This window comes from Somniosus microcephalus, chromosome 7, assembly GCF_052327205.1.
Source record: "Somniosus microcephalus isolate GS21.2 chromosome 7, FLI_Smic_1.0, whole genome shotgun sequence".
Lineage (NCBI taxonomy): Eukaryota > Metazoa > Chordata > Chondrichthyes > Squaliformes > Somniosidae > Somniosus > Somniosus microcephalus.
The window spans coordinates 190,604,196-190,620,423 of NC_140993.1; the positions used below are offsets into that span (position 1 = coordinate 190,604,196).

Consider the following 16,228-nt stretch of genomic DNA (forward strand, 5'->3'; position numbering starts at 1 on the left):
GACCAAGGTCAGAGAATGTGGAGTCAGGGGACAAGTAGCAAAATGGATAGCTAGCTGGCTTCAAGACAGAAAGCAGAGAGTAGGGGTAATGGGTAGCTATTCAGAGTGGCAGAAGGTGGGAAGTGGTGTTCCACAAGGATCAGTGCTGGGACCACTATTGTTCACAATCTATATTAACGATTTAGACTTTGGAATCAGAAACACAATTTCTAAATTTGTGGATGACACTAAATTGGGGGGGGGTAGTCAATACTGAGGAGGACTGCAACAAATTACAGGACATTAATAAACTTGCAGAATGGGCATATAATTGGCAAATGAAGTTCAACACAGATAAATGTGAGGTATTACATTTTGGTAGGAAGAATAGGGAGGTCACTTATTACTTGGAGGGTGCGAATCTAGGTGGGATAGAGGTTTAGCCAATGTTCATGTGAAGTTTCTGGTAATGTGCTGTCAAATATTGAAACCTTTATTTTCAGCACTTTGTGTTCTTGGACAGATTTGTGTGCACCTTTGGAAGTGGCTTAGTGAGTTGTAGTGAATGGTGAGACGTAACGGTACCCCCTCCCCCCCACCAACATGTGTGAAAGGAATGTCTTGGGTGTTGTAGGGATGCTTTATGGTGCTGGTATGGGGTGGTGCCAACCTGGCGCATCATGTGGCATCCAGGGTGTACAGTGTCAAGTGAAGTAAATCTGGCCATGGTGATGCCATCCCCTGGCGTCCTGGGCAGCAATGTGGTAGTGTGCTGATGCCTGTGTCCTGTGCAGCATCAGTTGATTGCGGAGAAGGTTGATGTTGATGTTGGTGCTGCTGGTGTGCCCGGTGATGCTGGTGCTGGGGCTGATCTTGGTGGGAATCTGATGACCAAGGTGAGATATTTTCAAGGGCAATGATGCTGATGGATTAGATGGCAGGTGAGCTTGAGATGACAGAAACGATCTGTCAATGGTGAGGGAGTTTGTTCCAACGAGGTGGCACTGGATAGAGAGTTGGCTCCAAACACTTGCAAGCTGCAGAAAGCTCAATATGTCTTCCAAATGCAGTAACCAACAGTTTCTGAGTTTTGAAAGTGAACAACTGTAAAATGGGATCTTTTATACAACTTTGGCAGCTGTCAGGTCATGAGATAATTCAATGTTGAATCCACTCATGACATGCTGAGCTGACGTGTTCCCCAAGTAGCGGGTAACCTATGGGGGAGCACGTAAAATTGAAATGTAGGCTTAAAATAACAATTAATTGAATGTTAACAACCCATTTAATGATGTGAATCTTCTCCCCCACCGCTTGGTGTCGGGTCTGTTCAGCATGGAGGCGGGTTGACAGCGGGTTTCCTACCTGCTGTCAATCTTTGCTATTTTAACAGTGGACCCGCCTCCGAACCCACCGGCAAAATTCAGCTCCCTATCTCTACAATCATGTCCAACTCTCCATTCTTTTCACTCTGGCCTTTTCTGCACTCCCACCCCACCTCGTCCAATCATTGGTAGTAGGGCCTTTGCCTGCCTGGGTCAACGGATTAAAAATCCCTCTTTAAACTGCTCCAAATCTGCGCCTCTCTTTCCTCCTTTATAGACTTTCTCAAAACGACTTTCTTTCACCAGCATCAGCATCTGTTTTCCTTACACCTATCTGTGGAGTGCCTTGAGGCCAATCACATTGGAAGGACAAATAGAAAACAGAATATTTTTTAAATGGTGAGAAACTATTAAATGTTGGTGTTCAGAGGGATTTGGGTGTCCTTGTACAGGAAACACAGAGGGCTGGATTTTCCCGTTTCCCACCCGTACGTTGCAGGGGGGGGGGACTCAGGAGATGGCAGGAAACCCAGAATTTTGGATTTCCCAGCATGCTGTGGAGTTTTAATTCCACAGCGAGCATGCGACATAAAGGGCGAGTTTCCCACCCAAAAGTCAGCCTGATCGACAGGCTGGCTTCCAGTTGTGCGGGGAACGCAGACCAGAAAGCCACAGGACAAGGTAGGTGCTGGGCCCAGGATGGTGGGGGGGGTTTCCAAGCCGTGGGGCAGAGGGGGGGTCCAAGCCTGGAGGGGAGGGGGGGGCCTCCCATCCCATTGTGGGAGGGGGAGAGGGGGTCCGATCCCTGACCCCGGTGGTGGGGGCAGGGGTTGAGATCGATCCTCAGGAGGGGTCCTATCCCCGACCCCGGGGCTGAGTCGCGATCCCCAGGGTGAGACCGAACCCCAACCCCGGGAGGTGCGGGCTGCTGGTGGGGGAGCTTGGGGGGCTTGGAGGAAGCACTCCTGGTCCACAAGGATTGCTCCCCGAGGCTGTGACCGCCTCGTTGCAGCTACCAGGAATCCAGAGACCCAGGATCCCCAGCTACCTGCAGTAAAACCTGCAAAAAGTAGAGGTTTCAGGCCTCATTATCATATTTAAGTTGCCAACCCAGCTCTTGGCAGCCGCCCCCCATCCCGCCTGAGTGAAAGGTGAAAGTAGCGGGTTGGGGTCGAGTTATATATTTATACAACTTTCAATTCCCCCCCTCGCATCCAACCCAACTGTTTTCTCCTGTGAAAATTCCGGCCAGAAAGTTAACATGCAGGTACGGCAAGCAATTAGGTTGGCAAATCGTATTTTGGCCTTTATTGCAAGGGGGTTGGAGTACAAGAGTAAGGAGATCTTGCTGCAATTGTTCAGGGCTTTGGTGAACCACACCTGGAGTACAGTGTACAGTTTTGGTCTCCTAAGGAAGGATATATTTGCATTAGAGGGGGATTCCTGGGATGAGATAGTTGTCCTATGAGGAGAGATTGAGTAGAATGGGCATATATTCTCTGGCGTTTAGGAGAATGCGAGGTGATCTCATTGAAACATATAAGATTCTGAGGAGGATTGATAGGGTAGATGCTGAGAGGCTGTTTCCCCTGGCTGGAGAGTCCAGAACTAGGGGGCATAGTCTCAGGAGATGAGGGGAAATTTCTTGACTCAGAGGGTTGTGAATCTTTGGAATTCTCTACCTTAAAGGGCTGTGGCTGCTGAGTCATTGAGTATATTCGAGGTTGAGATCGAACGATTTTTGGACTCTAAGGGAATCAAGGGATATGGGGATTGGGCGGGGAAGTGGAGTTGAGGTCGAAGATCAGCCATAATCTTATTGAATGATGGAGCAGGCTTGAGGGGCTGTATGGCCTCCTCCTGCTTCTAATTATTATGTTCTTATGGGACATTCTTTACATTAAAGGTGCTAAATAAATGAAAGTTGTTCTTGTTGAATGGAATAATTGTAACTTTATATAAATCACTGGTGAGGTCACATTTGAAATTTTTTGTGCAAATTTAGATTCAGAAAACAGAACTGTGATTTTTCCAGGAACAGAGGATCCGAATCATTCATCTTTTGTCAATTTAGTGAACTTGCTCTTATTTCAGCCATCCCATGATGGCCTGCAAGATAATAAAGAGCCTGAAGTTTCACAAAATAAATGCCCACATTCAAAAAGAAAGTCTCTTTGAAGCAACTCAACTGAATGGACTACGTTATCCTCAAACTACACATACCAGTAATATGGAATTTGGAGCCCATTCACCTGGATAAAACATAGCTTTCTCAGGTCATTGCAGCATTGTGATGATCTGGAAAGCACTGCCTGAAATTGTGGTGGAAGCAGATTCAATAGTACCTTTCAAAAGGGAATTGGATAAAAACTTGAAGGGCAAAAATGTTCAAGGCTACGGGGAAAGAGCAGGGGAGTGGGACTATTTGGAGAGCTCCTTCAAAGAGCAGGCACAGGCATGGTGGGTCTCCTTCTGTACTGTATAATTCTCTGTCCTCTTGATATTCATAGAAATGTAGGTAAAGAAAATGCTGAAGAGACAATTCTGTGCTCCCACTGGGGAACCACATTCAGAGGGATTGCAGAGAATCAGGGCTGCAATGTCACAGAATCACAGAATTACCCTTTAAACTGCGCTAAAGGGTGCATGGAGTCCCTACCTGACTAGTGAGTCAGATCTCTCTGTGTCCCTGGCTGTCTCAGACTGCCCTCGCTAGAGAGAAGAGACAGACAAACATTGTCCTCTGCACCACGATCCTCAGCTCTGTGTGCTGAAGATTGGCTCACTGGGCAGCCAATCAAAGTAGTCTCCTTGTTGTTGAAGCTCATGATACCTGCATTGTCTGCTCAGCTAAGCTACTGAAAAAAAAGTTCAATGTTTTTACAGGGCTTAAAATAAACTTACCTTTTTGAAGAGTATTTTTAATTTATAAATGAATTATCAAATTTAATTTTTCTATTTTTTAAAACTTGGGAAAAATTGAGTCACGCCCCTTTCAGGCACTAACTTCGCTGGGAAAATTAATGCCCCCGCGGCCGAAATTCACCGGTAGCACCCCAAGAGGGAGGCGGGGTGCCACTGGAAGCGCCCCGCCTCCCTCTTGAGGCGCTGTAAGGGAATATCGCGGAGCTACGTGCCGTGGTACTGCAGGCCTTCCTCCCCTTCTTAAAGGGGAGGGGCCTTGCGTAGCGCGACCCAGGGCCCAACTGGGCCACCAGGGATCGGAGTGCCGGCAAAAGAGCCCGGCACTCAAGAGGAGTGCCGGACTCTCAGGGCGCAGCCGGCAGTTGCTGGCAGGTGACCAGCAACACAAACGGCTGCCCGGCACCTCGCCTTTAATTAGCGCCACCCCGGCTGCAGGTAGGCCTCCCTGACCCTGTCGGACATAGCGTCCAGTTGTAAGTCAGAGGGCGATACCGAAGATCGCGGCCGGGGCACTGCGCATGGCGATGACATCATCGCTGCCGGTGCCGTGCCGCAGGGCGCTAACAGTTACTGCCACTGCCAACCTCCCGCTGAATTTCGCGGGAGGCGTTGGCGGCGCCACGCCGGGCGCTTGTTCCTTGGGCGCTAACGGGAGGCGCAAAGCAACAGAATTTTTCCCCCTTAAGCTGGTAAAAGCGGGCCTTATGCCTATTTTTATCAGGCATAAGAATTTGACAATCATTCAGCGGGTGGAAGTTCCGCAGAGGCTCTTTTCTTCGGCATGCGGATGATCTGTCAAGAGAATTCTTGACAGATCGCAAGTGCCTGGTTTAAGCGCACGCACTTCATATGCACCCGTGAGGGTCGGAAAATCCAGCCCTTTGAGTTACAAAGACACTGGACAAAGAGAAACATGCATATCCACTTAGAAACATAAGCCTGGAAAGGACTGTGAGTGATGTTATTGTACAAATGCTTAACACTCTCATATCATATTCCTCTTTCCACTATTTTAGATTAGATGCTAACCCCTTTATCTTAAATAGATTAACGTCTCAATTAAACAGCAGACAGGAATTGAATATTAAATGTTTGTACAGTATAATGACATCGCTCATAACAGTTTCCAGGCTTTGCAGAGGTAAACAGAGACACCCAGATTCGCACATTTTAACAATAATTCATCACCCCCTCTGCGTACAAACATATTTTTGTTAATTCTCTTTGTACTTATAAGACTTTATTCAGTTATTAATTATCTATATGTTCAGCTACATGTAGACTACAGCCAGCCTTGTTTTGTTAAATATTTAACACAACACTAAATAGAACATGAAAATATTTGTTTGCGATTGCATGGTTTCTGTATACACAACTGAAGATGCAATCGATAAAGAAGATACTCCTTTTCAAGCATTTGTTTCTTTATACAAACTTATTTCTGCACTGTATCTGTTAACAATACTTAATTGAATTGTATGCCTCATTGCTTCTCAATATCAGAACCATAGGATTATTTTCTGATATCTTTCCTGCACTATGGAACGCTGCCTTTGCACAGTATAAGTGCCAAATCTATACTTATTTTCTCAATTCTTCCCATCTCAGGGAAAAATACTTAACATGCCTGTAAAACATTCCTTTGTCTGCTATTTTGGTATAGCCATGAACTCATTTAAAATAAGTGGGTTAGCGTCTCCATCGATACAGCAGACAGAGGAGTAATATAATAATGTTGCTACCTTAAGTTGTAATACTGTAAGGTACAGCAAGTTCTGTATTGTACCCAATGAAGAGATCCTAACCTTTTGTTCCATGCTACAAATTATTCCAAGAATATCCCATATTTATTGAGTTATACGTGAATTTCATACCATTATATAGAAAAAATATTGAGGGTAAGGAGAATATGAAAGTGAGAAGTCAGTGGCTGCTAGCATGCTGCCCATGTTGAACCATTATGTACTGTACAGCGTTATGCAGAGCACACTGAAATACTTGCCTTGCCTTCTAACAGCAGTCTTGGCTCAAAGAAAATAATAATTATCTTAAAATAACATAGATCAAATTTTTCAGCTATGGTTGGGTAAAGACATTACTTTTATTGTGCACAGCACATTATTGTTCATGAAATCTGATATGCAAATTTCAGAGATTCCCTCCTTATTGAACCTGAATCTTCTCTGTTGAGTCCAAGGAGGTAAATCAGTTGCTACGGGGATTAATTCTTGGTGAGATTGGTATGTCTGTTATGATCTCTACACTTCACATCCTCTTCCTGCTGCTCTAGTAATCGATTTCCATCTATGTTCACTATTTCTATGCCATGGACCTGTAAACTGCTTTCCAGGATACATTGTGATGCTGCATTGCTGAGGTGACAGACATTTACACTTGCATGTCATCAGGAGTGACAGGTCTGAACGGGAGCAAATATCTCCTGCTGCTATTGTTTTGCTCACAGAGGAAATCAGTATTATTTATTTGTTCTCGGCAATGCTGGCAAGTCCATGTTTATTGCCTATCCCTAGATGCTGTGAGATGGTGTCGGTGGGCTTTCCCCTTGAACCACTACAGTACTTGTGATGGTGCTCCCACATTGCGTTCGGTAGGGAATTCCAAAATAGTGAAAGGGTTTGTGAATTTTTTCATGTAAAAATGGGCTTTGTGCTTTCACCATCCAAAATAATCGTCATGTGTCTTCTGGAATCAAGAAATCTATAAGAAATCAGCTACTGCTGACAATCTCTATTTGCAGAAATGTTACAACTGCTTTTGGCTGTAAAGCGCTTAGGGACGTCCTGAGGTTGTGAAAGGCGTGATATAAATGCATGTCGTCCTTTTGAATGGTAAGAAGAAGAAGGAGAAGGAGAAGGAGCACTTATTTACAAATCCTGATGGCAGATCGCCACCTCAGGGAGAGAGCCTGGAGGTTTACCGAGGAAGCTTTGGAGGCATTGGTTTTAGCGGCGGAGAGAAGGCGGGCGGTCCTGTACCAACTGGCAGGACGGCCTCGCCACAAGTCTGCCGGACTATGTGGAGGGAGGTGGCAGACCACGTCACGGGCAGCACTGTGGTTCCCAGGTCCCACACCCAGTACAGGAGGAAGTTTAACGAGCTCACATGGGTGGTCGGGGTGAGTGAAGGCTTCAACAAATGCTACCAACCACAATCTGTATCATAAGCTTCACACACTGCTCAATGCTCAATGTACCACACCCCCAACACTCACCCACCAGCAACCTCTACCTAGCAACACTCACACCCACATCTCACACCTTGCACTATTCAACTATGGCAGGCACAAGGGTCATTAGTTATTAGAATTCATGTGAAATGTGTGATATGTTTATAGATACAATTATTAATGGTGTTTGGAATATTTTGTGGTCTCTCTCATTTCAGCTTTGCGCCCACGAGGACGCTGTGGTGTGGCATGAGACAGGGATGGTATGAAGGGGATGTGGAGCAACGGGGATCTGGGGTTTCATTCATTCGAATCGCAGTCTGATGAGCTGGTCACAGACAGCCAATCTGGAAGGCCGATTGTCATGCTGCCTCCTCTCTCTCTCCTTTTCTTCCTCCTCCTCCTCGATCTTTTCTGCCTCGTCCTGAGGTGGTCCCGCAATCCATGCTGTCAAAGGCTATAGCCTCATGATGGCCAAGTTGTGGAGCATGAAGCAGATCACCATGAAATGGGACACCCACTCTGGCGAGTACTCCTCCTGAGCGGTCAAGGCAACGGAACCGTTGCTTCAATAAGCCGATGGTCTGCTCGATGATGTTCCTGGTGGCAGCATGGCTCTCATTATATGAGCGCTGGGCAGGAGTGTTGGTGTTCTGGAGGGGAGTCATGAGCCAGGTGGAGAGCAGATAGCCCTTGTCTCCGAGCAGCCACCCTCAAGCTTGATGTGGTGGCTGGAAGAGTGCTGGCACACAGTTCTGGCACAGGATGAAGCCATCATGGCTGCTGCCAGGATAGCGGGCATTGACATTGAGGATTCGCTGTGTGTGGTCGCACTCCAACTGCACATTAAGTGAGTGGTAGCTTTTGCAGTTATGGAAGATCTCAAGATTGTTATGCGGTGCCCACAAAGCCATGTGGGTGCAGTCGATGGTGCCATGCACCATGGGAAAGCCCGCTATCCTGGCAAAGCCACATGCATGCTTGTCCTGCTTCTCTCTGGTGATCAGGAAGCCAATGTAGTCCCTTCTCCTGCTGTAGAGAGCCTCAGTGACCTCCTGGATGCAGTGATGGACAGCAATCTGTGAGATGTTAGATATGTCTCCTGTTGCCGACTGGAAGAATCTGCTGACGAAGAAATTGAGGGCCACAGTGACCTTGACTGCCACTTGGAGAGCCGTGGTCACCCTGGTCTGAAGTTGGAGGTCTGGTTGCAGGAGGTGGCAGAGTTCTGTGACCATCTCCTTGGTGAGCAAAGCCTCCTAATACACTGCTCCTCGCTTAATTGAAGGTAGGAGATGTGATGTCGGAAGACCCTAGGTGGGTAAGGCCCTCCTCCTCCCTCTGCGCACATGTTCCCATCTTTCTCGCTGCCTTCGTTCCCTCTGACATAAATCCTGGAGAGCGAGGTCCACTGCCAGTACAGCCGGCATGATTTTTAGCAAGAGTTGTACTTGGAAGCCTTTCAAGAAATGAGACGAGTACATGAGAGAAAAGGGAATAGAAAGATATGCTGAAAGGCTCAGATGTGGTAGATGGAATAGGAGGAGGCTTGTGTAGAGTATAAATACCAGCACAGACTAGTTGGGCCAAATGGCCTGTTTCTGTGCTGTATATTCTATGTAAAAAAAAGTCATGAGGGAGTTTTGTACTTGCCAGAAGACTCCCTGATACCAAAGAACCTTGAACTGACCAAGGAAAACTCTTGCAGTAGCAGGAAGTGGCACACAGCCACTCAAACTGCAAAACCCTGATAGGTGTGAGTGATTGGTGATGATCCCTTTAAATATCATCACTGGAGCCAGCTTCCTGCTGCTGCATGCCTCCTGAAGCTGTCGTTGCTTTCTCCAGCTGGTAAGTACATTGGCTAAAACGAAGTTGGGAGGTCAGGCATCCAGTGAGCGTTGCACACTCACTGATGTCACAATCTCCATCATGGCAAGCTCCCTGGCAATCGAGGCTACCGGCAGCACTACTGGCAACACCAACATGGCGTGCGGTGCTGGAACCGGCATCAGCTGTCGTTACAGCTGTCAATGGCACTTTAGTGCCATCTCCTGGCACTAACTTGTGGTGCCATATGAATTTCTCCCCCAAAATGACTGTTCAAAGAGATGTGTTTCAATATTGTTACACCCCTGGGTTACGCTATAATGTTGTCAGATATTGATCAGTACAGGCACATTCCTGAGTGTAAGATGTTCAGACCACTTGTGAGAGTACCCAGCACTGCTGTACTTTACAGGATATCTAAGGCAGACCTGAAACTTGTAATATCCATATTCTTGAAACTGCTGTCAATCTCTCATACTTTAGCCACTCAGCGGTAAACCCCTGTCAAAATGGCAGCGGGCTGATCAACGGCGTTAGTGAAGTAGTTATTTCAGACTTTCATTTTGAGGCCATAATCCCCCCGATTTTGGCAAGTTCAGCTTATCTAAGGCTCATTCAGGCCCCATCTTTCTCTTGAATGAGAACTGATACCAGAAAGCAGTTTGAGCCACTGAGAAACACTCCAGTTTCTCAGTACCCATTGCAAATGGGTGCTGCAAGGTGGGGGCCACAGAAATCTTTTTCAAATAGTCCTGGGAGGACCCTATTCATCCAGTAGGTCAACCCAGTTTAGCTGCAACTAAAATGTTGGTCACGTAGCCCAGTTTCGGTCACTACGTCCTCCCCTCCCCGCAAATAACGCATTCTTTCTCCCTGAGAAAATAGCATTTCAGAACAGGCTGCTGAAACAGAAAATTGTACCCTCGCGAACTCAGTGCTCCCCTGGTTTGTCCTTACCATTGTTTTGGGAGCAGAATTTAGTTATTAAGTTGAGCTGGTCTTGCATTATGAAGCTGCGTAGCCATGACTACATTATCAGCCCATTATTTTCCTTGTACAATAGCAAAATACTGCGGATGCTGGAAATCTGAAATAACAACAGAAAGTGCTGGAAACACTCAGCAGGCCAGGCAGCATCCGTGGAGAGAGAAACAGAGTTAACGTTTCAGGTCTGGGACCCTTCGTCACAACTGGTAAAAGTTGGAGACGTAACAGGTTTTAAGCAGGTGCAGAGGCAGGGAAAGGGGGGGAGGGGAGGAAGGAACTAAAGGCACAGTCTGTGCTAGGATTGAACTCAGGAGAGGTAAAATGTTGCAAATGGGGATGGCAGAATCACCAACACCTGCCGGCTGAAAAAATGGGGGGGGGGTTATAGTTTGAAATTGTTGAACTCAATGTTGAGTCCAGAAGGCTGTAAAGTGCCTAATCGAAAGATGAGGTGCTGTTCCTCAAGCTTACGTTGAGCTTCATTGGAACAGTATAAGAGGCCGAGGACAGAGAGGTCAGTGTGGGAGTGGAGGGGAGAATTAAAGTGACAGGCGACCGGAAGCTCGGGGTCACCCTTACGGACTGAACGGAGGTGTTCCGCAAAGCGGTCACCCAATCTGCGTTTGTTCTCCCCAATGTAGAGGAGACTGCATTGTGAGCAGCGAATACAGAATCCTAAATTGCAAGTACACATAAATCGCTGTTTCACCTGGAAGGGGTGTTTGGGGCCCTGAACAGTGGGGAGGGAGGAGGTAAAAGGGCAGGCGTTGCATCTCCTGCGCTTGCATGGGAAGGGGCTGTTGGGGGTGATTGAGGAGTGGACCAGGGTGTTGCGCAGGGAGCTGTCCCTTCGGAATGCTGAAAGTGGAGGGGAAGATGCGTTTGGTGGTGGGATCACTTGGAGTGGCGGAAATGGCGGAGGATGATCCATTGAATGTGAAGGCTGGTGGGGTGAAAGGTGAGGACAAGGGGAACCCTATCGTGGTTTTGGGAAGGAGAAGGGGTGAGAGCAGAAATGCGGGAAATGGAACGGACACGGTCGAGGGCCATGCCAACAAAGGTAGAGGGGAATCCTCGGTTGAGGAAAAAGGAAGACATATCGAAAGCACTGGTATGTAAATTAGTAACAATACTGTGGAGGAGGAATTCCTGGAGTGTATACGGGATGGTTTCCTGGACCAATATGTCGAGGAACCAACAAGAGATCAGGCCATGTTAGACTGGGTATTATGTAATGACAAAGGATTCATTAGCAATCATGTTGTGCAAGGCCCCTTGGGGTGGAACAATCATAATATGATAGAATTCTTCATTAAGATGGAGAGTGAAGTATTTGACTCAGAGACTAGGGTCCTGAATTTAAATAAAGGAAAGTACGATAATATGAGGCGCGAGTTGGCTAGGATGGATTGGGGAATGTTACTTAAAGGGTTGCCGGTGGATAGGCAATGGCAAACATTTAAAGATCGCATGGATGAACTACAGAATTTGTTCATCTCTGTTTGGCATGAAAATAAAACAAAAAAGGTGACTCAACCATGGCTAACAAGGGAAATTAGGGATAACATAAGATCCAAGGAGAGGACATATAAATTGGCCAGAAAAAGCAGCAAACCTGAGGATTGGGGGCAGTTTAGGATTCAGCAAAGGAGGACAAAGGGATTAATTAAGAGGGGGAAAATAGAGTATGAGAGTAAGCTTTCAGGGAACATAAAAACTGATTGTAAAAGCTTCTATAGATTTGTGAAGAGAAAAACATTGGTGAAGCCAAGCCTAGGTCCCTTGCCGTCAGAATCAGGAGAATTTATAATGGGGAACAAAGAAATGGCAGACCAATTAAATACATACTTTGGTTCTGTTTTCACAAAGGAGGACACAAATAAACTCCCAGAGATGTCAGGGAACATATGGTCTAATGAGAGGAAGGAACTGAATGAAATCCGTATTTGTAGGGAAATGGTGTTAGGGAAATTGACAGGATTGACGGCCCATAAATCCCCAGGGCCTGATAATCTACATCCTAGGGTACTTAAGGAAGTGGCCCTACAAATAGTAGATGCAATGCTGGTCATCTTCCAAAATTCTATAGACTCTGGAACAGTTCTCATGGATTGGAGGGTAGCTAATGTAACCCCACTATTCAAAAAAAATTATAGACCGGTAAGCCTGACATCGGTAGTGGGGAAAATGCTAGAGTCCATTATAAAAGATGTAATAGCAGAGCACTTGGAAAACAAGGACAGGATCATACAAAGTCAAGTTGGATTTACAAAAGGTAAATCGTGTTTGACTAATCAACTGGAATTTTTTGAGGATGTAACTGGTAGAATAGATAAGGGAGAACCAGTGGATGTGGTGTATTTGGACTTTCAGAAGGCTTTCGATAAGGTCCCGCATAAGAGATTAGCGTGTAAAGTTAAAGCACATGGGATTGGGGGTAAGGTACTGTCTTGGATAGAGAACTGGTTGGCAGACAGGAAGCAAAGAGTTGGAATAAATGGGCCTTTTTCCGAGTGGCAGGCAGTGACTAGTGGGGTACCGCAGGGATCGGTGCTAGGACCCCAGCTATTCACAATATGTATTAATGATCTAGATGAGAGAACTAGATATAATATCTCCAAGTTTGCAGACAACACAAAGCTGGGTGGGCGTGTGTGCTGTGAGGAGGATGCCGAGAAACTCTAGTATACTTTGGACAGGTTGGGTGATTGGGCAGATGCATGGCAGATGCAGTATAATGTGGATAAATGCGAGGTTACCCACTTTGGTGGCAAAAACAGGAAGACAGATTATCTTAACGGCAATAGATTGGGAGAAGGGGAAATGCAACGAGACCTGGGTGTCCTTGTGCACCAGTCGCTGAAGGTAAGCATGCAGATGCAGCAGGCGGTTAAGAAAGCAAATGGTATGTTGGTCTTCGTAGCGAGAGGATTCGAGTACAGGAGCAAAGATGTCTTGCTGCAGTTGTACAGGGCCTTGGTGAGACCACACCTTGAGTAATGTGTGCAGTTTTGGTCGCCTTATCTGAGGAAGGATGTTCTTGCCATGGAGGGAATGTAGCGAAGATTCATCAGACTGCTCCCTGGGATGGCAGGAATGACGTATGAGGAGAGATTGGGTCGATTCGGCTTATATTCGCTGGAGTTCAGAAGAATGAGAGGGGATCTCATTGAAACTTATAAAATTCTAACAAGACTAGACAGACTAGGTGCAGGAAGGATGTTCCCGATGGCGGGGGAGTCCAGAACCAGGGGTCACAGTCTAAAGATAAGGGGTAAGGAATTTAGGACAGAGATGAGGAGGAATTTCTTCACCCAGAGAGTGGTGAACCTGTGGAATTCTCTACCACAGAAGGCAGTTGAGGCCAATTCATTAAATATATTCAAGAAGCAGTTAGATATATTTCTTAAGGCTAAAGGGATCAAGGGATATGGGGAGAGAGCAGGGACAGGGTACTGAATTTGGATGATCAGCCATAATCTCATTAAATGGCGGAGCAGGCTCGAGGGGCCGAATGGCCTACACCTGCTCCTATCTCCTATGTTTCTATGGAAGGTGACATCAGAACTGATGCGGCGGAGAGGGAGAAACTGGGAGAATGGAATAGCGTCCTTACAGGAAGTGGGGTGGAAGGAAGCGTAGTCAAGGTAGCTGAGGGAGTCAGTGGGCGGTACCCCACTTGTAGCATACACACAGTAATTATTGTATCAGGCAGCTCTCGTCTCAATGACCGACTCCCTCACATCAGTGAGTGCGATACTCCCCCAGAAAGTTCAAAGGAGAAAAGCAACAAATACGAGGAGCTTCCAAAACATGAGAATGATCATCAAAGGGTTGCATCCGTTTATATAGGAGCTCACTTTGAGATACGCAAGATAGAAATAAAATGACTGCTTAAGGAGATGTGTTGCAATAGGTCGTTAATTGAAAAAAATTAAACTCAGTTTATTCACCAAGTTAAATTCTACTGAGTCGTAACATTTTTCAGTCACAGAAAGAATTTAGTAATGGTGCTTTCATGTTTGGCATACATAACTGTCAGATTAGGAGAGCAGCAATGTTCATTCTCACAGCTGTTAAGCTCATAAGGTTGAAACAGTAGTAATGCCCATATCTGCATTCTATTCTTTTTCTGCACGACTCATCTATTCAATATAGTTAACAATTTGACACTTACTCCAAACAACCTGAATTTTAATAATACTGTTTGAACACACAGATTGCTTAAAGTTTCCTTTGAGGTGAGCTATTGTTTAATTACCAGTGCCAATAACCTTTGCAGTGTGTCACTTCTTTGTATCATCCTTGCACTCCTTTGTGTTTCGGCTCTGCTGTTTTGAACACCCAGCTAGTGGAGCAAAGGTCTGCTTTGCACTACTGATGCCCAAACTGTTTCAATGGAAGGCACACTGCCACTCAATCATAACCAGGCTGGCTACAGATGCTTTATCATCTCACCATGATACATTCCTCACTACAAGCCCTCGCAGCTTTCAATTATTGTTGTTCTTCCAGTTAGGCCTTGATGTACACAGTCCCACCATCTCATCATTGTTCTTCTATTAGCTGCTTCCCAGCTAGGATCTATTCTATTATCATTCAGGGTTAACAATATTCAGTTATACAACACACAATCTGCTCATCCTGAGCTTCTTGGCATAATAATGCTCTGTTACTGCAAGCACGCTACTCCTCATTATAGGAAACTTTCTTTTATCCGGCACGGACGGGACCGACGTGGTGCCGGTTCATCAAAAATTCCAGATAACCGAACGCTATAGTAAAAGATACGGAGCTGAGAGTTCTGTATAAAGCAACAAACCCTGTTGGTTCAAAACAATGGCCACAAGTTGCAAGCGTCTCTGTAGCTTAGCAACAGCTGCAGCCACACCCTTGCACAGCAACACATGGAGCAAGGCAAGTAATAAAAGTTACCTGAACCTACTCCTGAATCTTGCCAGTTAACCGACATTTCCGGTTATTTAGGGACCGGTTAATCTAAAGTTTCCTGTATTTCAACATTTGTCACTCTGTCTTCCCACCTGAACCCCAAGATCGTCTTTACAGAGCACATTCCAAAAGCATCCATCTTCTGTGCTTTCAACAGGTCTCAGAACACATTCAGAACAAAATGTGGGTTAGCTGGACTGCAGTCAGACAAAAAAAATTCCTAACTAGAAATGAGGAAATAGTTGAGTTTATTACGATCAGATTTCAGCCAAGACTATTAAAACTAAGCCTCATCCATTCCAGTGCACATACTACTTCTGCCTTAATCTCAGTGCTAAAGTATATTTTCTATTAATTGTTGTTATTTCTACATTGTCACTAAGGGCTGAAAAATCAACCTAAACCTTTTTCAGACTCAAATTAAGGAATCTTCAGGGGCTGTCTGCTTGTTCATTAGTTTTACACAGTGAGTAGCTGTTTAAAGTTTCATTCTAAATATCAACCACAGCAAGTCATTATGAACACGTTCACAATCTAACGGCATATGGCAACCAGAGCAATACCTAGTGTTTGGTCACCATGGGCCATCAGACAATCTGAATAATTTAGAATGAGTTTTGAGCCTTTTGTGCCAGTTTTAACATTATAATCATATGCAACCATATTTTGATTTCACAGCTGAAAACTGCACTGCTTCATTTTAGACAAAAATAATTTATGTTTTTTTGGTAGACTGAGCCAACAAGCAACTTTCATTTTGTGTTATTATTTTCTTTAATTGCAGCATATTCAATACTAAAAGTTCAATCAAATAGATCCTACCATGACAGCTGGGCAAAGCTCTATTCCATCCAGGTCTTCCATCATCTCCCATAATGCACGTAAGGGTTGAATAACCTTGCAACACATAGCCCGCATCGCAATAATATGTAACGGTCGATCCCAGCTTAAAGTCACTTCCCAATCTGGTACCATTCATGACATTTCCAGGATCAAAGCACGATTCTCGAAGTTTTGCTAAATAATCAAAAAGGAAATGTTCAGA

The 16,228-nt window shown here is 45.5% G+C and overlaps 1 protein-coding gene across 1 annotated transcript in view; it reads right to left on the reverse strand.

The window, feature by feature from the left end:
- csmd3b (CUB and Sushi multiple domains 3b) overlaps positions 1 to 16,228 on the reverse strand; it is a 1,929,854-nt gene that overhangs the window by 357,207 nt on the left and 1,556,419 nt on the right. The window contains exon 28 of the mRNA XM_085993978.1: positions 16,006 to 16,200. Coding sequence (XP_085850104.1) covers positions 16,006 to 16,200 — 195 coding nt within the window. The remainder of the gene's footprint in view (positions 1 to 16,005; positions 16,201 to 16,228) is intronic.